Source organism: Chiloscyllium plagiosum, chromosome 27, assembly GCF_004010195.1.
Source record: "Chiloscyllium plagiosum isolate BGI_BamShark_2017 chromosome 27, ASM401019v2, whole genome shotgun sequence".
NCBI classification, from domain to species: domain Eukaryota; kingdom Metazoa; phylum Chordata; class Chondrichthyes; order Orectolobiformes; family Hemiscylliidae; genus Chiloscyllium; species Chiloscyllium plagiosum.
The window spans coordinates 30,573,955-30,598,617 of record NC_057736.1 but is presented as its reverse complement, the minus strand read 5'-3'; the positions used below and the strand labels follow the sequence as shown (position 1 = coordinate 30,598,617).

Here is a 24,663-nt window from a genome sequence, read left to right as displayed (position 1 = left end):
TTGACAGTGAAGCCAAAACAGTAGAAGAAAACCTTTAAATGCCAGCTGTATCCTTATTTTCAAGTTTTTTTGAGAAAGTGTTTGTCATCTGCATTTCTTTTAACAGAACTCAGAGTTAACTAAATTCAGTGGTATGAACTGAATTTCTGCTGGCCAGAAGAAACCTGCCCCACTTACTGTGCATATTGTCAATCTCACTCAAGATAAATTGTGAAATATTTGGTGCTGGTCCAGTAAGCAAAACTAAAGAGCTGATCATTGACTTCAGGAAGCAAGGAGGAAGGCACAGTCCTATCTACATCAATGGAGCTGAGATGAAGATGGTCCAAAGCATCAAGTTCCTAGGAGTGTACATCACCAACAATCTGTCCTTGATCACCCACATTGATGGTATGGTCAAGAAGGCACAATAGCGCTTTTACTTCCTCAGGAGGCCATGGAAATCCGGCATGTCCATAAGGACTCTCACCAACTTTTGTTGATGCACTATAGAAATCATTCTATCTGGATGCATCCCGGCTTGATACAGCGACTGCTCTGCCCAGACTGTAAGAAACTACAGAGAGTTGTGAACACAGCCCAGTACATCATGCAAGCCAATCTACCATCCATTGACTCCTTGGAAAAGCAGCCAACATCATCAAAGGTCCCTCCCACCCTGGTTATAATCTCTTCCAAGCTCTTCTGTCAGGCAGAAGATACAAAACAGTCAATTCCTAGATAGCTTTGGAAGCTGAGATTAGCATTGCTGTACTTAGCATCTAAAAACCTGTTGGGGGATTGTGCTGCCTGAGGCCCTTCAGTCTACTGCTTGCCCTAAACACGAGTATGCTATAATGGAGAGAATAATTGCACATGTCTCATGTGCCCTTCAGAGGATATGTGTATGGGACCTAACATTCAGACAAGAAATGGGAGATTTTCCAGTTGGGATGAGTTGGTTTGCCCATCTGACTAATTGATGCATGCATTTCAAATGTACTTCATTGGCTGTTGAGTGTGTCCTGGGGTCGTGAAAAGCACTATCTAACAGCAGATCTTTCTTTGAACCCTTACTGAATTTGCTGCTGTGTCTAGTGTGCATGAGCTCACTCCCCTTGCTGTGCCTGGATTCAGAAGTTTGTTATGAGGAATCAGGCAGATATTTGTTGCCTTTGCAGGAGCACCAAAAGGATACAGTCACTTGAGCAAGAATTGCTCATTTTGGATGTGGAATCTTTCGGATTTTGTCACGGTTGCTCAGGTGTCTGGCAAAACCCTGAGACTAGCACGATAAATGTGGTAGCTGAAAAACTTGCCCTAGTGATGGAACAGAGCTTTCAGACTTCCTATTGGATGACCGGAGACAGAGCAGTGGAGCTGCTTAGTGAAGAAGATGGTACTGTTGGTCACTAATCTACCATGTCCATAATATTGTAACATGACTGGAAGGAGGGAGAAGAGGAGAATTTGACAAAGTAGCTGAGTGCTATTGGCATTGGCAAATAGAAGGTTTTACATCTGACCCTGCTTTCTCTTCATTCATTCATGGGGTATGGGTATTGTGTATCCTTAACTGTCCTTGGATGTGGTGGTGAATCTGCCTTCATGAACTGCTGCAGTCCTCCTCTCTTGCAGAATCTAACCTTCCACACTGTCATGCCACATTAGAGTTGGTTGGAAGTTGGCAGAGGATGTGCACACCTCCAGCATCTCGTGACTTGACTTTTCTCCACCCTTCTGTTGTGCATTGTCTTCCTCAGAAAGGACAAATTAAAGGATATTTGTTTCAATATATGGACAACCTCAAATTATCCAGAATGCCTGGTGCACTCTCATTGAGACCAACCATTCTCTAACGTAAACGCTTTGTGAAAGCTTTCAGGCCTATCTCTCTGAACAATGTTCTTAGACATATTGGCCATGATCTGAGTTATCCGATTGCCAAATATGAGATGTATTTGTTTTCCTATGCAGGTCATATCAGAGCCTCATGATCCTTGCCCCATACATTTCCTATTCTCATAATTTTATCAATTGTTAAAAATTTCGGTGCTAGTCTCCCACTAAAGCAAGTAATTCATGATAGCCTTGGGATCCAATTAGTTTATCTGAGAAGCAAAACTCTCTTGTTTGATCTTTAATCAGGTCTCAATTCCATTAAGGTTTTCTTTACAAAAGTTGTACATATAGAGCATTGAATTTTCACTTCTGTCATCTGATAGTTATATGTGAAACATTTCATGGACTATAATGGTTTTCAACAATGAAGACACATGGACATAAATTAGCTGCACTGGTCACCTGACCACATTGAAGGAAGTTTCATTAGACCTATGTGAAATAAACAAACTGTCAGCACTGAAATTATTCTTCTTATCTTAAGCCATCAGAAGCAGGCAACTGAGTCAGCATCAAAAACTTTGCAACTCCTGTTTTATTTATGCATGTATGTAATTCCACATATTGGAGATGGAATGCTCACCTGCTGACTCTGAAAGACAATGGGTCCCATTTGAGAGAGTTCCGCATTTCTGACAGGGGATTCTGATCAGGATTAGGGTCCGAGGTGGATTAGGGTGCCACATGGTGTGGGGGATAGGGTGAATGATGGGTAGGAAGTATGGTGCCAGGGTGGAAAGTGGGGAGGAGGCCAGGGACATGATGCAGTGTTAAGGGTAGATCAGAGTGGTTGCGAAATAGAAGATCCAGTGCTGGCAGGGGAGGGATGGGTATCTGGGTGTCACCAGGGGAAGCAAGGTGGTGGTGAGGAGTGTATTCACATCACGGGGAAATGTTTGCTGAAGAGTCAAATCAGGACCAAAGCAGAGCCAGGGGCAGCAGGTCCAAAGCAGTGGAAAGGAGGTCCAAAATGTGGGGGGGAAAGGGTGTTGGGGCTGGAGCATGGTGGGAATGTTGGGTTGTGGTGGGGGGGGAGAGATTGGGTTGTCAGGTCAGGGTTTGGAGAGGGCAGAGGGGGTGTGGTCTGGGGAGCTGTAATTGAAGATATATCAAGTAAGTACAGGGTCAGTTGAATAATTACTCAGGAATAACAATGTGTATTCAATAGACTAACATTTCCTAGGTAACTATTGACTTAATTTTATCCAGACCCCTCCCAATGTTCCGATTTAAATGGGTACCTTTGAATGGTTTTAGTCATCCAGGAATCTCCCAGCAGAAGTTTCAATTTCCTGGTCAGTTCCTTTAGAAGCTGCCACAATGGGGCTTCCACAGGAATCCACAACCCCATCTACAGTGGAATGACAAGTAAGTGAAAATGAAATTACCATAGTCCTAGAGGGCTCTCTCAGCTGGTGGTGAGGTTAACCTGAGGGTCACCATAGCTCAAGTGAAGGGAGAAGCTGAGCAGATGGTACCTTCATGGTAGCATCAGCTGGTGCAGGGTTTGAACTTGTGCTGTTGGCGTTACTCTGTATTGCAAACCAGCCATCCAGCCAACTGAACTAACTGACTCCCAGACAGTACACTGCACTCCCAGACTGTCTGACCAACAGAAATCATGGTCTTGCTCATTTGAATTTCTCCCACAGTTCACAGCTCTCCAGCTAGCAAGTGGGACCCCTGTGACCTCTATTAAATACTGCATGTGGGATGCATAGTCTCTCAGCAAACATTTGTTCATCACTGCAGCCAGTAAATGACTGACTGTCTGTGTGGAGTTTGCATATACTCCCTGTCTCTGCGTAGGTTTCCTCTGGGTGTTCTGGTTTCTCCCACAGTCCAAAGCTATGTAGGTTAGGTAGATTGGCCATGCTGATTTACCCATAGTGTCCAGGAATGTGCAGGCTAGGTGGATTAGCCATGGGAAATACACATATAGGGTGGGTCTGTTGGGATGCCTTTTGGAGGTTCAGTGTGGACTGAATAGGTTGAATGGCCTGTGAAAATCTACTCAAAAGATATTTTGGCCCTTGCAAGTTGATGGTTTCGATAGCCAAAGCAGGGACTGGGCAGTGAAAATAGAAGGATGGACAGTCAGAAGCTCAGGCTTGAAATGTGACACTAAGACTGTGGACAGTCCCGTTCAGTGTGTGACAATTGTCTCTGTAATGGCGACCATGAAACTATTATCAACTGTCATAAAATCACATCAGTTTCATCCACCCCCCCACTTCTTCAGGGAACAGAATTTGGCCTACATGTGACAGCAATGCAGTTGATTCTGAACTGCCCTCTCAAATTGCCTAACAAGCCCCTCAAGGTCAAGGCATTTAGACATGGACAATACAGACTGACCTTGCCAGTGACACCCGCATCCCATGAAAGAGAACATTTGTTCTGCTATTATACATAATGTTTTTAAAATGCAAATCTTGATAAATGAACTTTTCGACATTTATGCTAGTTAAGTGGCTCATTAGGTGCTTGAGAAATCTTACAGGATCATTATCACAGGTGCATCGTGACTAGGTGACAATTTTTTTTTATTCCCACTGATGATGTGTGATTCGCAAGAACTACATGCTTTAAAAGTTTGAATTCCTGTAATATTAATAAGTTCTGAAGAAAAATGGGTTGCTTGCTATTCTTTTGAACAGGTGAAAGCATAAACTATTATGATGTCCAGAGTTGATGTTTTTGACAAAGCCCAGAATGGATTATTGGATCTTATTAAGTGTACAATGTTGAATTGAATATTATCTAACATCAGCATTTGTACCTTCGTGAAATGAGGGTCCCAGTTGTAACAGGGAGGTGGGGAAGATGCAAAGGAACCCCATTGAGGGAAGAAAGCATAGTAAGGACAGACTCTATGGGCTTCCCAATCTACATGGCAGAAGTCATTGAATATTTTCAAGCAGATTCCTTCCAGTTCATTGCTTGGCCAGGAGTTGAGAAATTCTAAGCAGGCTCCAGATGAACCTTTCTCATCTATTTTTGAGGTGGGGGAGAAGGGAATGATTCAGAGTTAAGACCGAGGGTAGCCAAACAGCTAATCACTTTTAAAAATGTAATTATTTATACATTTCTGAAGTCAAGATTGCACCTCACAGAATATTTGCATCAAGATCCTTTTAAAGATAAAACCTTGCATTCTACAATGCTTTTAACATTCTTTTAACATAAGGTTGTGTAATTAAAGGCATAGTAAATGATTGCAATGGTAATTTATTGTGGTGTTGCTGGCTGAACTATCCTGCTCTTTTTCAAATATTGTCATTTTTTACCTTCAGCTGAGAGAGCACATGGGACCTTATTGTAAACTTACATCTGAAAGTGAGCACTTCCAGCAGTCCAGTACTCCATCAACACCTAAGTGAAGTGACAGTCTGGATCATGTACCCAGATCTTTAATGGAGAGCTTGGATCCAAAGGTCAAATGTTGTTAATGACCTAATGCTGTCGCAGTTTATCAAGCTTTAGTTATCAAATGTTAATTAAATTCTCCCTCATTTAAGTTGCAACATTCATATAACTTTCACTATATGGTACTTCAGTTGATTGTGCACTCTTCACAATGAATTGCTTATATACGGTATCCAGTTATAAGTGTATAATCTCTTTCACCTTCATTCTGCCGCTGTCCAGAAGGCTAATCAGTTAAAGTATTGTGATGTGGCCAACCTTTGGCACATTCTGTGAATAAACATCTATAAACAAGAATAATGAGTGCCTGGAACTATGTAATAGTTCAGGACTGTTACTGTGAATTTGCCAGGAACCATGCAAGGTGAAAGATAATCCAATAAATGCCTGCTGCTGATCTTCTCTGTTTATTTAATTCTTCTATTGGGGCCTTTTTTCATTTCCCTCTCCCTGCTTATTGGATAATAACCAGCTAGCAGTGATTTTACAAAGTGATCATTCAGGCAGCGGATTCTGTCAATGTAACAAACTGTGAAACTTGAGTGGTTTATGAATGACAAATTCAGTAGTTACCTTCAAGTGAGTACAGTAATTGTGATACACATTGAATGACAGAAATAATGTAAAATAACACAGAAAACATAGAAGTGCCAAGACCTTTTCAATCCTTTATATTCTCCTTGAGTTTAAAAACATGTAATGCACAATAACCATGAAATACTCTAAACCCTACAATAAGCAGAAACACATTGCAGTAAGTTAAAAACAAGACTAAATAATATAAATATGTAAGTATACTAACATAATAATACTCTGTCATGAGATCTTTTACATTCATCTGAAAAGACATATAGGCTTTGGTATGATCACTTATTTGAAAGACAGCACTTCCAACACCTCCTTTAGACCATAGTGAAGTAACAGTCTAGATTAGTGTGCCCAAGTATGTAAAAGGTGTTTGGCTGCAAAGGTGATATTACAATTTAACATAATAATATATGGGGTGGCATGGTGTCTCTGGGGTTAGCACTGCTGCCTCACAGCATCAGGATCCCAGGTTCGATTCCAGCCTCAGGTGACTGTCTCTGTGGGGTTTACACTCCAACAAACCAAAGATGTGCAGGTTAGGGTGGTTTGGCAATGCTACATTGTCCATAGTGTCCAAGGATGTGCAGGTTAGGTGGATTGGCCATGTTAAATTGTCCATAGTGTCCAGGGATGTGCAGGTTAGGTGGATTAACCATTAGTCTTGGAAAATGCAGGGTTACAGAGATTGGAAGGGTGAGGGGTTGAGTCTGGATGGAATGTTCTTTAGAGAGTCAGTGTGGACTTAATGGGTGAATAGCCTGTTTCCAAACTTTAGGGATTCTAAGATTCTTTGAATATAATGTCATTAAACATGTTAGTTTATGTTAGTGTAACATACTTTATGTTAGTGTAATATATAGTGACTATATTTTATGTGAGGACAGTATAATGCAAAATGTATTTTGTTTAAAATAAACTGTTCACTCAAATATTGAAAGGAAATTTCAGACAAAACCATTAAACTCACAGTTATTCAAATCACAAATAGTAAAGTTTAAGCTCAATTGAATCTTATGTTTTACTTTCACAAAATCAATCTGGATTATTGAAAAAAAACCTGGCCTAAAGGCGATCATGTAATTGTTGATTGTCATAAAAATCCATCTGATTCACTACTGTTCTTCAGAGAACAAAATCTACCATCTTTACCTGGTGTGATCTCCATGTGTTTCCACACCCCACAGCAATGTAGTTGACTCTGAGCTGTCCTCTGGGCAGTCAGAGATGAACAAGAAATACTGGCCTAGCCAGCAACACTCTAAAAGTATTCTTCTTAAAGTCATGTTGAATTTCCTTTAGGTAGAGCAGTTCTTGAGCTATGAGGAAGTCATCTTAATGTTTTTGCTGTTCACTCCTGTTAAATTATTTGTTCTTTAGCTGTTTCCCTGCACCACTTTGCGTGTCTTTGAAACACCTTTAAAAATAACAATGATTAAATAGGTCTTGAGTTACAATCCATTATTATTAATTAATTATGACACACCTCACAACTGTAAACTGAGGGGATGTTCCTAGTGATCTCAGAGTTCAGGATTTATTGGAAAGGAGTCCTTCAGCATTTTTTGTTGAGATCAGGAATCACTGATGCAGTAATAACCCTCTATTGTTGCACATTCACATAGTCTTCAGGTAGGTACAGAAGACATACTTCCCTTAAATCTCTCCAGAAGGAACTTACTACTCGTCCAATATCAAATGGTTCTTAAATGATTGCACAATTTGTGTGGAGACTGTTTTAGGCCTTGTCAAAAAGCAAGAGGACTTTGGTTAAACTTTCACAATCTAACTATCCAGATCTTAGAATGTATTGAATTATTTGAATTTTCAAGGTTATCTTTTGTCCAGCCTGTCCCCATCTTCCCAAAGGCTTTAACATTTGCTGGTGACAGCAAGCCTATAGTAAATTGCTTGAATATAATCATAGAATCATGCAGCACATTTGAGGCTCATTCACAGTATCGTACCTTGTAGGAATTATCTAATTAATCTCACTTTGATTCCCAGCCATAATCATTCTACACATGCAAGCATAGGCCTGACTGGCAGATTGTTTGACCGCAGGGCCATTGTGACAGGGACCAATTCCTGTCCTTCTCTTCATGATACACTTTCCTTCAAGAATCATTATTGAAGAGAATATAGCAAAATGCACCTTGATTGATGTGACCCACCAACATCATTGGACATAGAATGCAATTCAGCAAACATCAAGGGTTGACATTTGAACCGGTCCCTTCAGGTTCAGTATTGGAATCATAAAATTCGGACAGTGTGGAAGAAGGCCATTCAGTCCATCAAGCCCACACTGCCACTCTGAAGAGCATCCCACCCAGACCCACTCCCCCACTGTAATCATGCATTTCTCATGGCTAATCCACCTAACGTATATGACCCTGGACACTTTGGGCAATTTAGCATGGCCAATCCCCCTCATTTGCGCAACTTTGGACTGTGGGAGAAAACCGGAGAACCATGATGAAACCCACGCAGATACAGGGAGAGTGTGCAAACTCCACACAGACAGTCGCCTGAGGGTGGAATCAAACCCAGGTCCCTCGAGCTGTGAGGCAGCATTGCTAATCACTGAGCCACCTTGCCTCCCCATGTTTGAGTGTCGCAGCGGTTGCTACTTTTGCTCATTGAGGCTTCATTTCTTTTTTTAAAGCACGTACTTCTGTTGAAAGAAAGTTGTTTTTATTATATGTTGCAAATGTCTCTCTTCTGTCTTGAATGAATAAACTCAAATATCAGTCACACTCTTGTTATGATCCAAACTGATGGTTCTACAAGAAATGTCAGATTTCTGAATGAACACTGGCCTGAAAGGTCACACATTTTCTCCAGTTGGTTTGCATGATGCTTAGTTATTGAAACAGATTCACAAGGTTGCAGATGTTCTTTAATGACAGAACATAAGTGTATTACAAAAATGAAAGAAAGCAAATGAATGAAATTACTACATGTATGTAAAACAGTTGGCGATATCTTAACACAAACATTAAACACTGTTTCATCTCATTTCCCAACACTATCTGTAGCAGAGACTCAGATCCATTGAAATTATTCTCTTAGCTCATCTCCAAGTTTGTTCTTTTAACTGATTCCTATTAGTTTCTCTTTCTCAGTAGAGACAACTTTACAATTGCTCCAGGTCTAACAGCATTAACCTTTACACTTTTGATGGCCTAAACTATTTCAGTTTGAACAAGCTGAAAATTATTGTCTTAAGCTTCTAAGCCAGAAGAATTTAACAAATGAGGAGAAAGGAACACTGCCTGTTGCGGTGCTGGTTTCCCCTGTATTGAAACTTACTGAGAGAGAAAATAAAATCTTGCTTCTGAACTTCAGTCTTGATTCTTCTCAACTAAACCTTTGGTGTTTTTTTTTAATTGAACTGAAAATAAAACTTAATGTTTTACCCTACCTGTCATAAACCAAACTGTAAAGATATCTTATTCCATTTTTTCCAAGTGTTTTCCCAATTCCTCTTAGAATAAGGTAATTTATGCCACTATTCCAGAATTAGTTTCTGATTTTTAAAACAGTAATCCTTCACATCACTAACCCATCTCCATTTAGTTTTCTTTTAGCAATTTAGTTACAAAATAATAATAATATATTTTGTTTGGACAACATAGTGTGTTTAGACAACATCTTTATCAGCTCGAGCATGTCTGTTATAAAAAAAAGAGAAGGAGCCAGTACGAATTGAGAAGATTGAAAAAGTGTGGGTCAAGAATTCTGGGCTTATAAACAGCAGTTTTAATGCAAGATATTTTTGTTAGAATTTATGTCATGGAAGAATAAAAATGCGTATAGCAGACTTGTCATCTTATTACGTAGTATTTTGAAATCCTGATCCAAGCACAATCCATCTTGTTTAACTCATTATGTATCTTGCAAATTCTGCTGTATTCGTCCATATTCTGACACATAAAAAAAATCGTAACTTCTAAGATCACCTTGTCAAGTTTTTGTGCCTTGTTCACTAATAGTAATCGCTGTGTTTCATAAAATGCTGAATGTGCAGTAAAACTGAGCTTGGAATAAAATCAAATCCATAAAATGCCTAGAGGAGAAGTTACTTTTGACGATATCATTAAGATTAAAACAAAGACTTGAATCTCATGATGTCCCTAAGTGCTTCACAGCCAATTAAGTAACTTTGAAGTTGAGGCAGAACTGTAATGTGGGAAAGGCAAGAAGACAATTTCTACACAGCAAGGTTCCACAAATGACACCAGCTGATTTGTTTCAGTGATGTTGACTGAAGTGTAAGTATTGACTACGACACAAGGGAGAAGCACTTGCTCTTTCATATAATACCATGGATTCATTCACATTCACTTGAAAATCAGACTGTATTGTATTTTTGCAACTCATTCAAAAACCAGCATTTACAAAAGATCTACACTTTGTTGGTACGACATTGATGTGTCAATTTATATTTTGCATTTGCACCCTGGAAGAGGACTGGATGTCAAAGGCAAGAATTGAAATACTAACCCTTAGATCAAACTTGAATGATTATTGTACTCTTGGTAACTTCTGACCAGTATTTTACCAAAGGCATTGACACACATGATATAATTTGGTTTGCATGCTCGTTTTTCTTCTCACTGATAGAATGGAAAGATGAGATAACCTCCCTCCAATTGTCCATCCCATTCTTGAGGATTGGATATGGTGGAGAAGAGTGATCAACCAGGATTGTGAGGACGCAAAGTAAAATGGGAGAGGAAAAGGAGATGGTGGAAGTTGGAATTGAAAGTATATAGTATGATCTGACATTTTTGTCTGTATTGGAGGAAGTAACAAATTTTTAATTGGTGCTGTCCTCAATAATAGGGTGGAGGATGTGAATTCAACATGAGGAATCACAGCATTCTTGTACTCTATTATTTGGTAACACAGTGTGAAATAATGCTGCATTGTCAATCTATCTCAAGATTACCTTCTCAAATGTATTTCACAATTTATTTCACAGTGTAATGGGAGCATGATAAGGAAAGTCCTCTCATCTCGAGTGCAGTTTCCTTGAAGGTCAGCAAGAAGTAGAAAATCTGACTTCTTACCCAAGTTACAGTACCTATACTGGATGTTTGGAAGTGTTACACTCCTTGAATCATGCAATTTTTACTTTTATATCCCATAGCATGAGGACTCCAGAAATCCTCACAGAATATTTTTTATTTTTGAAGCTCTTAATAGTGATATTATAATTATTCATAACTTGAGTTCCTTGTGTGATGTAATATGTGTGATTTATATACATTGTAATTTCATTAGTTTGTATTTGTATTTGTAGATAGTGGCATGTGAGTTTTGGTTTGTGTGTATGAAGTGGTTTAATAATTTTCTCCTTAAGTTTTCAGGAGCCATGTTTTTTTAAAATCCAGTGTGAAAGAGAGAGACATGTACTGGGGTGATAATCAGAATTTGTTTGCATTTTTACAAATATACAGAGTTTTGCAAGCACACAGAGAGTGAAGAGCATTAGCTTGCTATCATTTAAAGGATCAGGATTCTTTTTGTGTGTGGAGTGGAACCCCCTAGTTTGGATTTTTGTTAGTATGCAGAGGTCTTGGGTCTGTATTAAATATGTGAAATTAGTTACAGAGTTCCAAATCAGGAGTATTTGGTTCGAACCCTGAAGGGTTAGTTTGATGTTGAGAAAGTCTAAGCTTAGTTATAATGACTATTCAAGAAAGAGGTTACTGAACTCACAAGACCAGGAATTGAAAGCAAAAAAAAAAGATGTTAAACCTGTAGATGTGACAGAGAAAGAAACTCTCTCTAGAGTTTGAGTACAGTAACATGATGGTGTTAAGGTAGATTGGATTGTATTTTGAGAGTGTGTTTTAAAATCTTTTAAATGATATTATATGTAAATGGATCATTTTACCTGACTTTCTTTTGTATAATAAACTTCTGTTTTATTGTTAAAAACCAAATCTTCAGCACTGCATGCTTAGATTTGAGTGAAAGACTCACTTATTAAATTAAGTATCAAGCCAGATTTACAAACATGGAAACAGGAGTAAGCCATCCAGCCCATCAAGCCTGCTATGCCATTTAATATAATCATTACTAATTGAATACTTTAGGTTCTTTTACCCACATTATCCCCATAACCCTTTATGTCATGGATAAATTATCAACCTCTACTTTAAATATTCACAAAACTAAGGTTCTACAACCCTCTAAGTTATGCATTTCAAAGATTCATCACTCTCTGTGTAAAAAAGAAATGCTTCTCATCTCAGTCCTAAATGACATCCCCTTTATTATTAATTGTGCCCCGGTAATAGACTGTTAAATTTGCTATTCTGTGGGAATTAAATTTATTAATTCCTTCTTCACTTTCACAGATTGAAATAAGCTTAGGCAGATCATTAATGTATTAATGGAGTGCTTCTCTGCAGTGGAATACTTGCTATTATCAGCTGTAATTTGGAACAAAACCTTTTCATTGCAATGCTGAAATATGAGAACTTTAATAAATGTAATGATACATACTTCTCCAAAGTTGATACTGTAGGTGAAAATCTTCATTGCCTGGATGATATTTGACAAGGCACTGCTTTCAACAGGATCAATATCAGGGAAGTTCATATAAAATATACACTTCCACCCTAGGAGATAACCATCCAGGCAATAAAGATAAATGCTATGTCCCTAAGCAGATATCTTTCATGGTACTACATAAATTACCAAATTGCAGCCTGACTCAAAAGATCTGCCTCATATCCCTGATGGAAAGATTATAGATTTGAGCTCCAATACAATTTATGCTGACAATTCATTGTCATCCTGAAAGGGTGATACATTGCAAGAGATGATGTTCATCTAAGAAGAGATTAAATCAAAGTTCTGTCCACTTGTCCCAGTGAGTGGACAAAATTCTGACCACAGCATCCACCTCCTGCACCAGTGCTCAAATAACAACAGCCATAGGGTCTGTGCATTATGGACCATATCAGAAATCGAGAACATATCGCTTGGAAAGCACAGCAGGTCAGGCAGCGTCCGAGGAGCAGGAGAATTGACGTTTCGAGCATAAGCCCTTGATCAGGAAGTGAGACATTAGAAATGTCAAATAAGATATTTGGGACTCCCTATGGTATTGTGTTTGTTGCCTGCTTGATGTATGGTGATATCCCAGCGGGATTACTCACTAAATTTGGACTCGCATATCCCAATTCGAGATGTTAGTGTGAAATCTCAAAAATTATCATGGTCGAACATTTTGATAAATTCCTGTTAGTTTTATACTGATACTCTTGTCCTGAAGATTCAAAAACCTACATTCCTAATTTTGAAAAAAAGTTTAATTCTGTTTTTGGTTTGCCTCTTACAGATGATAGGGCCAGCTCATCAACACTATCCTGAAGAATAAAGATGGACTCTGGACTGTTTTAACACAATGAAGGGATATAATGGAAGTCGTAGCCAGTCACAGCACTCGTCAGGGCACACTTGCCACTGTATGCCTGAGGATTGCGACTCTTCCCATGATTATTTACATCACAGTCAAGACCCTCGGCAAACTTACATGCTTAGTCCTTCAGATTCCTGTTCAATGGACCATCACTACTGCATGTCCAGGAGTACTATGCCCTCTGAATATCCTGCGGTATCGATGAGCATGACTGAGCAGATGTCCTCCAGTAGTACATTCCCCAGGATGCATCATAACCCACAGTATGAGTCTTGTGACGACTGCATGGCTGCCACCCACACTTCCAGCAAGATCAATCGGCTACCTGCCAACCTGCTGGACCAGTTTGAGAAGCAGTTGCCTCTCCATCACGATGGGTTCCACACACTTCAGTACCAACGGGCAAGTTCCGCTGAGCAGCGGAGTGAGAGTCCCAGCAGGATACGACACCTGGTGCACTCTGTTCAGAAGCTTTTTGCCAAGTCTCACTCCCTGGAAGCCCCTTCAAAGGGAAATGTGAATGGTACAAAGATGGAGGGAAAAGGTGGGGAAAGCCATCATCACCATCAGCATCACCACCAGCACCACCACCAATCTAGGTCAACGAAGAGGAGCAAAAGCAAGGAACGCAAATCTGAATCTAAGCACAGAGCGAAGATCACAGGATGGTGGAGCTCAGACGACAACCTCGACAGTGACAGCAGTTACATGATGGCCACTGGGGCCAGTAGGCACTCTATGGAACAGGCCTCCCAATACTGTACAGAACCCATCGAAAGTGCCTGCAGAGATCTGACCCTGAAGAGTTTAAAAAGCAGCAGTGAAGGGAAATGTTCAGCCTGTGCAGCTATGCCAATGTTGACTGATTCACAACATATGAAAAGAAGTATGTGGTCCACCATGACGGTAAACCAGGCCAGAGAGGCCTATCCTAGCTCGGGTCTGGGCCATGACAAACCTTTAATGCTGCAGGACAAGGCACAGGAGAGGGCTTACCATTATCTTCAGGTAAATGTTACAATGTAATTGTCAATGCTAGCAGTAAGCTAGATGAGCAACACGTCATTGCTTTCCAGCCTTGCATTTCTCATGTGACTTCTCATAAGTTTGCTTTAATTGTCACAAAATGGGAGATAGACTAAATCTGTAATGGCTTTTGGAAACTGCCAGGATCTGAGTTGCAAATCAGTTGCTCCACTTTTTGTGTTACTATGCTCTTTGAAAGTTATCGTTCCCTTCTCAGGTCCCTCTGCTATAATCCATAGTTGAGGTGGGATGATGGCAAATTATGATGAAAATTCCAATTTGAAAGTGAACATGCATTCTTTTTATTTAAACAGTTGTATTTACTCTTTTGAAGTGGAGGTCTCATTACAATTAATGTCTTGCAGAATGTTCCTAGTTAATTGCCATGATTTGACTGTTCATGAATTGAGTTTTAAAAGTACATTTGAAATGCCCATATTATCGGTGTTGTAAATTTATGGATCCATTCAGTTATGAACATTCTTCACCATTCTCTACAATGCACCTTATTTTCTACTGGCTCCAAAAGAGAATACACTGTGAAGGAGTACATGGTGGAGTGATGGTGATGTCACTGGTCTAGTAAGCTATAGGCTCAGGTTAATATCCTGCAGATACAAGCTCAAATACCACAACAGCTGGTGGAATTTAAATTAAGTTAATAAATCCTGGAATGACAACATGTTATTGAGTTTCTGTGAAAACCCATCTGGCTTGCTAATGTCCACAAGGAAGAAAATCTGGTATTCTTACCTGGTCTCTGTGTGATTCCAGACCCACAGCAATGTAGTTGACTCTTAACTGCTCTCTGAAACAGCCTACCAAACCATTCAGTTCAAGGATAAGTAGGAAAGAGTCACAAATTCTGGGCTTGCCGGCAATCTCCATGTCCCATAAAGGAATAAATTATTCTGAGACCATCGTGTTTAAGCATTATTGAAAGGAGACAAGAAGTCTGAAGGTTTTCATCTTACACTCATTCCAGACTAGGATGCAATGAGCAGCCTTGAGAAAAGAAACACAAATTTATACAGCATGAGAAAAGGAAGCTGGTTAGAAAGGCCATTGTTGGATGGAGATACAATTGAATATCCAATGATATGCTTGGATGCAGCAGGGATTGTTAACTGTCAATCTTGGTTCTCCGACCAGGCAGAAATCTTCTAGGAGAAAGTGAGGACTGCAGATGCTGGAGATCAAAGCTGAAAATGTGTTGCTGGAAAAGCGCAGCAGGTCAGGCAGCATCCAAGGAGCAGGAGAATCGACGTTTCTGGCATGAGCCCTTCTTCAGGAATGAGGAAAGTGTGCCCAGCAAGCTAAGATAAAAGGAGGGACTTGGGGGAGGGGCCCCGGACCAACCAACTCAAACAACCCCGTGCCCAGACCAACCAACCCAACCCACTCAACACTTCAACTCCCCCTCCCACTCCACCAAGGACAAGCAGGTCCTTGGACTCCTCCATCGCCAGACCATAGCAACACGACGGCTGGAGGAAGAGCGCCTCATCTTCCGCCTAGGGACCCTCCAACCACAAGGGATGAACTCAGATTTCTCCAATTTCTTCATTTCCTCTCCCCCTACCTTGTCTCAGTCCCAACCCTCGAACTCAGCACCACCTTCCAAACCTGCAATCTTCTTCCTGATCTCTCTGCCCCCACCCCCACTCCAGCCTATCACCTTCACCTTAACCTCTTTCCACCTATCGCATTTCCAACGCCCCTCCCCCAAGTCCCTCCTCCCTACCTTTTATCTTAGCCTGCTGGACACACTTTCCTCATTCCTGAAGAAGGGCTAATGCCCAAAACGTCGATTCTCCTGCTCCTTGGATGCTGCCTGACCTGCTGCGCTTTTCCAGCAACACACCTCCGACCAGGCAGGTAATCCTAACTGCTCAGGGTGATACCATTGGCATGTAACAGAGATTAGCAATCTCTCTAACCCCCTTTTTCTCCACAGTGAGAAAAGTGCAACATATGCGCAAATTCCTTTTTTCTACATAAAATAAGGTCCAATGTGTTAATAAACACAACTTCTTGCATGTGCAAATGCATCATACGGCTGAAATTCTTACATTGGTTTTCAGCGTAATTTTTAGCACAATCTGGATTATTGAATTAATATTGACAATAGTATAATTATAACTAATATTGATCTCGTGTGCTGAGGCTTGCAAACATTGGATGTTTGAGCGTGATTAACATGCCACCCATTGAGAATAGTTAATGACATGTCATTAGACAAGTGCACTCGTCTAACATTGCTGGCATCACACCATCAATGAAACTCATTTGTAGAGTAGACAAAAAGTCTTTTTATCTTAACGACTTTCTGGGCGATGTAGTGAATAGAGTCCTGGTCATCTGCTTACTATGTAAGCTTGATGATGTGATGGGCAATATCAAATTTATCCTGTGATAACGATATCCTGGTCAAATCATTGCTCACTCTACATAGTATAAACTCACAAAAGGGCCTTTTTTGGCACTAAAGGTGCCCAGTCTACCTCAGTTTGCCCTTCCAGGGCAAACTATCTCAAAACCTTGAGCAACATGTGAAGCTAGATGTCTCTAGCTGTTGCTTTGCAGTAAACCCACGACAATTTTCTCCACCACCATCAACCTAAAAAGTTATTTTGTCTACCACACAAATGGGTAATGTGGTTACAAACCTCAGTGTGAGTGTGATGCCAGATACGAAATGAGCAAGGACTGTGAACTGTATCAAACAACATGATCTGTTGACCATTTGCAGCAGATAGCATACTGGCTGTGCTTTAACCTCAGTATTGTATGTCCAACATTAGGTATGATTGTGCTATTGAACATTAATTAAATACTCCAGATTATGCTCAGAATTGCACCAGAAACCAATTTAAGAATGTGCGTCAAATATGCAAATGCGATGCATTTGCACAAAGAGAAGCTTCATATACTCACACACAGGCCCTGTTTAATACAGGAAAAATTAATTTGTACATACATTGCCCCTTTGACACTGTGGAGAAAAGGTCATGGAGATAGCCAGTCTTGGCTACATTCCTTTGGTATAATCCTGACCAATCAGAGTCTACCTGCCTGGTCTGAGATTCAAGATTGACAGGTAATTATTCCTGGTACAACAGTAACCTAACCAGTAAACATCTTTTTGTCATACTGTATAAATTGGTGGCACCATTTTCAAATCTGTTTCTTGCATCATACTCCTGTGAAGTGCATGCCAAAACTTTTGCTTTCTGGTCTGCTTTTAACAGTATTTAAGTCTGTGCAACAATGATGTTTATTACTAACTGACCTGTCATAATCGGATAATATCTGTAGGAAATTGAAATATTTAATACCAACCCACAAACTTGGCTGGCAAAGTTCTTACGCACCAACAATCAATATATTTAAATTGACTAATCAATATTTACTTGCCTCTGCAAATGATCCTTTGCACTGTGGAATTAGATAGATAGCAGGCATAACACAACACTTAAATGTGTAATTTAAAAATGACCCATTGACCCCTACAACTTGATAAAGAAAACTGTATTGATTTAAAATACACTGGATCTAAATTACTTCATTTAATGCTAAACAATTGCTGCATATATGCTGCTGTATGAGTGACATTATGTTTGATTTACAATTTAAACATTACATGCATGGTGGTTTGTGCAGTTAAATTGCATTGCATTGACAGCTTAAATATTGCCTATATTTGTTTAAATATTGCACACATGCTACTGTGTGCAGTAAATTTATTTTTTATCTTCTCAATGACACACTTGAGAAGGTAAGGAAATTGTTACTTACCTCAAGTGTAACCATATTCACATACAGACCAAGCTTTCTCTCGAAAACATACCTGACTGAATCAACTAAGAGAAGTTACACCCATTGCAAAAGATCTTTTCCTGCGTAGATATCATGCAAGACATGCAGTAGATGCATGTATATATTTTACTTGTATTTATAACGTTCTTCAATGTAGAAAGAAGTCCAAAGGCAAGTGCCCAACCAAGAAAAGGATGTTCAGGGTAACTCAAGGTTGGTAAGGAAGTCTAGATTAGAGTGGTGCTGGAAAAGCACGGCAGGTCAGGCAGCATCCGAGGAGCAGGAGAATCGACATTTCGGGCAAAAACCCTTCATCAAGAAGTGCTTATTAAGGAGGATCTTATAACAGGAAGGAAGGACAGAGAGAATGGTTGGGTAAATGATGGGAGATAGACAAGAGGCCAGATCAGAGAACACTGCATGTTTGGAGACTGGAAGATTTTACAAATCTTGGCAACATCAAGACCAAGGAAGGATGCCAATGCAAGGATGCATTGGGATTAGGGCTGGCAGTGGCCAGGACAATCAGAAAATTCAGGGGAAAAGGTAACTGAACTTGGTGTGGGATGGGATTCATTGACATCTATGCTAGGCAAAAGATGGAAAAATGATTTTTAGAAACATTTCCCTTTCTAGGCATCTACAAGTATCCTCAAAATGAAGGGACCACAGCCAAAACATTCAGCCGTCTGTTGTGATCAGTGGAATTCTATTCCCAGCTTGATTAAAGGAATAAAGTGAAAGACCAGAAATGTTGGTTTTCAGAAGAGGGGTGTTGATTTCCGGTGCTTAACCCAAACTCCCGTTACATTTTATGATTAATGAAATGTGGATAGATACCTTTAATGTGAATTTACTGTCTGCATTTATGGCAAAGAAGCAATCCAGTTTCAGTAAACATTGTTAGCAGTGAGATTATGGAAAAGTCACAGGAGGGACTTGAAGATCTGAATGTGGTCCAGCTCTCAAAGGATGCTCACATTAGAAGTATCATTTAACTTTCCGTGCATTAACCACTGAGAATTGTAGCATTGACATCAATCTTAGCAGAAATCATCCCATTTTTACCCCTTAAAAATATATATTTGTTTCTATTTCCCCTAATCATTTCCTTAACACTGAATCACCTCAAGTCCAATTCTCAAATGATCTAAAGAAATGGTTAGTGTGGCCTTCCCATATCAAATTGATTGATGATCCTTAGGCTCTGAGAGAGACATTAAGCTGCAGTGCTACAGTCTAAGTGCACACTTTGGAACTAAGCAATAACCTGATACAGATCATCCCAAAACAGATCACTGCACTGAGAACCAAAATCGTTAGCAAAGATCATTACTTTAATAAGGAACAAAGTACTTCATTTACAGTTAAAAACCCTCTAGTGTAGTTCTAAAATTTATAGTCTGATCTTAATTTGTTCATACCAGAAATAGACACACTGGAGAAGGATGACAAAGAATATTGCAATCAATCAGTGTCAAGAATTGCAGCTCTCTGTCAGTCAGTGCAGCACCTTGATGGAATTTTCTTACTAGTTTTTTCATTCTTTGTTTTGTATTGCTTTTGTTATTTTGATGCTGGACAGGGAACATTTTTTTCACATCTTCCAACCACCATCAATTACCACAGATCATCTCTCTGCACCCTGCCTTAATAATAAATCGTAACTATTCACCAGCAGCTCCTATCCCCCCTCTACTCCACTCTCAATGAACAATCCCAGCTGCAGTTGACATTTCCATCGTCCAGATCAGCCAATCTTGTGTCCTTCATGAGTGTGCTTCCTAATTTAGTGCTAGTTTGTGCTGGTTTTTGTTCAGTTTTGTGATGTGGGCTCATACTGTGAGCAGGATTTGGACTGCCTCACCTCCCAGTTTGAGTATTTACAGCTACTGAGATGGGGAAGGTTTTGTTCCATCAGTCTGGGCTGGACTTGAGCCAATCTAGAAGATTTATGTTATGGAGCTACATAAGAAAAAGTAAGGTCGGCAATGGTCCATTCAGCCCATTAAACATCATCCATTCAGCCTCACATTTCTTTCTAATATAAAATCCGGCAAGACAAATTGTTCTAAGTGATGATCATCTGTTGAGTGAATGAGTTCTTCTCAATGACTAATTTAAATTAGCTTTTCACTTAATTAAAAATTTGAAGATCGTAGAAACTCAATAAGTTTTAAGAAATCCTCTGGAACACCAGAATGAGTGATGGAAACCATTTGAACCAATCCAATTGTTTATGCGATCATGCTGCTTTAAAGCAATGATATCCGTTCTTTAACCAATTTCAAATTTTGTTTAAAAGTGTGAAAGATTTTGAAATATGAGCCAGGATTTTATTGCCTCTGGAGGTGGGATGGTAGATGAGAGAGGCTGTAAATTGGAACTCCTGACACAGCTACCAACTTCAGAGGGACATTGACACGTTGAACAAACAGGCAAACACTTGGCAGATGAAATTCAATGCATAGAAATGTGAGGCAATACATGTTCATATAAGAAATACAGAGAGGCAATACCGCCTCAATGATATAACTTTAAAGGGAGTACTGGAGCAGTGAGACCTCAGGGTTCAGGTGTATGATTCTCTGAAAATGGCCAAGCAATTTAATCGAACATATAACATAGAACATTACAGTGCAGTACAGAACTTTTGGTCCATGATGTTGCACTGGCCTGTGGAACCAACCTGAAGCCTATCCTACACTATTCCATTTTCATCCATATGTTTATGCAATGACCATTTAAATGTCCTTAAAGTTGACAAGTCTACTACTGTTGTCGGCAGTGCATTCCACACTCCTACTACTCTCTGAGTGAAGAAACTACCTCCAACATCTATCCTATATCTATCACCCCTCAATTTAAAGCTATGTCCCCTTGTGGTAGCCATCACCATACGAGGAAAAGGGCTCTCACTGTCCACCCTATCTGACCCCTTTGATTATCTTATATGTCTCAATTAAGGCAATTTAAAGCAATTGTTTAGAAGGCTTGCAAGATTCTTGGGTTTATAAACAGAGGCATAGAGTATAAAAGCAAAGAAGTGACATACACCTCTACAAATCATTAGTCATACCATATTTGGAGTATTATGTACAGTTCTGGGTACCTTATTTAAGGACAGATGTTAAAGTCTGGAGAGAGTTAAAATGAGATTTAGTTAGATAATACCAGAATGAGGGATTTTAGATACAAAGAAAGAATGGAGAAATTAAGGTAATTCTCTTGGAGCAGAGAAGATTAAGAGGTGACTTTATTGAAGTGTACAAAGTTATGAACAACTTTGACAGGGTAAAGCAGGATATTCTGTTCCCTCTAGTTGGTATGCCAGTAACTCGAGGTTGCAATTGCAAAATTGTCAATAAATAAGAGTGAGGTGAGGAGAAATTTCTTGACTCAGGGGGTTGTAAGGATTGGAATGCGCTGCCTAGGAGAGTGGTGGAGGTGAATTCCTCAGGAAATTTCAAAAGGAAGCTGGATAAATATTGAAAATGATGAATTTAGAAGGCTGCAGAGATAGAGCTGGAGAATGGAACTGGCTGGGTAGCTCTTTCAGGAGCCGGTGTGGATACAATGGGTCAAATGGCCTCCTGTACTGTAAAATTCTCTGATTCTATGAGAGTTACTGACCTTACACAACTCACTGGTGCAGGAACTTCCTCTTGGTCACAGTGGACCTCCAAAGCAAGCTAATAAAAGGGCTGTTTAATGGCTGTGGGGTGAGCCAGTCAAGCGGAGGCACGTTTACCCCTGTCTTTTACATGAATGGGCGGACCCACTATGCCCAGTGTCAAATTCACCCCATTGTTTTCAGATTGCTGCCCAAGGATTTTTGAAACTCCTGACAACCTCAGCTGAACGGAGGTAAGACATCCACCCCTGGGATATGCTTGCAGTCCCAGTGTTCTTGTGCTGATCCTGATCTCCTCTTTTGTCAGTGAGAGAGATAATCTGCTACAATGAAGGACAACTGTGTTTCCAACCTGTATATAAACACTACACTCAATTCCAGCATGCTGCAAAACTCATTACAGACACTGTGATGGAAGATTGAGTTTGAACACTTGCTTTCCTTATTCCACTGCTTCGGTATGCAAAGGATTTTCAAATTAATCAACTGTAACACTTTCTCCCTCTACACAAGATGCTTTGGGACCTATAGAAAACAGAATGAGAGAAAGCTTTGATCAACTTTGATGGCTCAGAAATGACAGAATACCAGATGGGATAGGAAGAGAGTCAGTATTCATTGTGCCCATTGTATATTCTGTTTGTACTAACTTGCTTTGAACTTAGAGAGATTTCCCCTGCTGCTTTGTCGTGTTTCAACATGAACAAAGCAGTTGTCATGCAAATCACGTATCTTAGATATGAAAACATTGATTATCTGATTAATCATCTATTTTATGTGATCACTGAACAGCTGAGAAATAAGATGAATCCTGAATGGGGCATTGTCTTGGGGCTGGGGTGGTTCACGATGAAGTCAGCAGGATAATGGCAAATTGGTAATGCCAACAATTGGCCTTCTGTCTGACCCTTCTCCTGGACTTTTGCCGTCACCCCGTCTCCTCCCTCCCAAAATCCTTGTCCTCACTTTCTACTCCACCAGTGTCCATATGCAAAGGATCATCCTTTGCCATTTCTTCCACCTCCAGCAGGATACCACCATCAAGCACATCTTCCTTTTCCATTCACTGTCAGCATTTTGCAGGGGCCATTCCCTCCACGATACCTTGGCCCTCCATTTTTCACCATTTTCCAACCATTTTAGTTCTGAAGAAGTGACATAGTAGACCCAAAACATAAATTCTGTTTTCTCTCATCCCATTTTGCCAGACCTGCTGCATTTCTCCAACACCTTTTTTTATTACAGATTCCTAGCATCTGCAGGATTTTGCTTTGAATTGGCCTGCTATAGCTTTCACAGAGGCCTATCGCTGGCAAAAGGTGCACCAGTCTAAAGCTAGAGTGAAGTCTCTTTTCCATTGCAAATTGAGGGCCTAATGATGTGATGATAAGACCCCACTGGCAACCGAAAGGGACACATTAGCAGAACGTTCAATGTTTCCACTATACCCATATCTACCACCATCCCTTTCAGGAAGAGCCAGAAAGTTTTTGAATAGTCTTCTTTTCTACATATTCCATAAAAATACCACAAGTGTCAAACTTCCTCACTACACCTCAGCACAAGCTCTCCTCACCAACACCTCTCCAAAGGACCTAGGAAACTGTTGGTATTACATTCCCAAGGCCAAGGCTGGGAAAGATACTTCAGGAGAAAAAGTAAGCTGATGTTTTGAATCTAGATGACACTTCTTCAGAGCTGACTCTACACTCGAAACATTAGCTTGCTCTCTGTGGATGCTGCCTGACCTGCTATGATCTCCAGCAGTGGAGTTTGAAAATTCTCCCGGTGTCTGCGTGAGTTTCCTCTGGGTGCTCCGGTTTCCTCCCACAATCCAAAAATGTACTAGTCAGGTGAATTGGCCAGGCTAAATTACCCATAGTGTTAGGTGCATTAGTTAAGGGTAAATATCAGGCTGGGGAATGGGTCTGGGTGGGTTACTCTTTGGAGAGTCGATGTGGACTTGTTGGGCCGAAGGGCCTGCTTCCATACTGCAGGGAATCTAATTTAATCTAATTTGTTGTTTTCAGTACAGATTCTAGCATCTGCAGTAATTTACTCCTGTAAGGTATTTTTAGGATGCACATTTCCTGTCTGTACCATGCCTGTTGGATTTTAACAGCATTGAAGCCACAGAATGCAAATAAGTAGCCTGCACCTCGACAGATCAGATGCTATAAAGCTACAAATGAACAGACAATCATAAAAACGTGTCTTTCTACCACATGATATGGACTCCCATCTAGAAGCTGAGTACTTTAATATGGATGGTTAGAGATGAACATAAAATATGCATCTAATTGTAAAACTCCAAAGGGGAAGGTCAGAAAATACTCAAAGAAAACCTATTCCATGTTCAGACAAACTATTTTTCATTTATTTCATCCACACTCCAAGTTCCAAAATAAATTTTTTCAGTTGATACTTTTCTGTCTTTTATGGGGCAGAACGGTGGCTGAGTGTTTAGCATTGCTGCCTCACAGGGCCAGGAACCAGGTTCAACTCCACCCTCGGGCGACTGTCTGAGTGGCGTTTGCATATTCTGTGAGGGTTTCCTCCGGGTGCTGCAGTTTCAAAGTTGTACAAGTTAGGTGGATTGGCCATGGGGAATGCAGGGTTATAGGGTAGGGGCTGGAGGGTCTGGGTGGGATGGTGTTCGGAAGATCGATATGAACTCAATGGCTGAATGGCCTGCTTTCACATTGTAGGGATTCAATGCTGGAACCTATTAGTGAAACATGCGGAGACATTTGGTGAGCGCTCTCATCATTTGGGTACCTGTTCACGATCAGTCCTGAACCATGGAATTTATCTTTGCTTTCCAGCACACGCCAGTTTGTAAGCA

The 24,663-nt window shown here is 40.2% G+C and overlaps 1 protein-coding gene across 6 annotated transcripts in view; it reads left to right on the top strand.

The window, feature by feature from the left end:
* dlgap3 (discs, large (Drosophila) homolog-associated protein 3) overlaps nt 1-24,663 on the top strand; it is a 694,237-nt gene that overhangs the window by 545,212 nt on the left and 124,362 nt on the right. For all 6 annotated transcript variants that reach the window (XM_043717842.1, XM_043717841.1, XM_043717840.1 and 3 more), the window contains one exon: nt 13,259-14,347. In XM_043717842.1, the coding sequence (XP_043573777.1) occupies nt 13,325-14,347 (1,023 nt within the window). In that variant the 5' untranslated portion in view covers nt 13,259-13,324. The remainder of the gene's footprint in view (nt 1-13,258; nt 14,348-24,663) is intronic.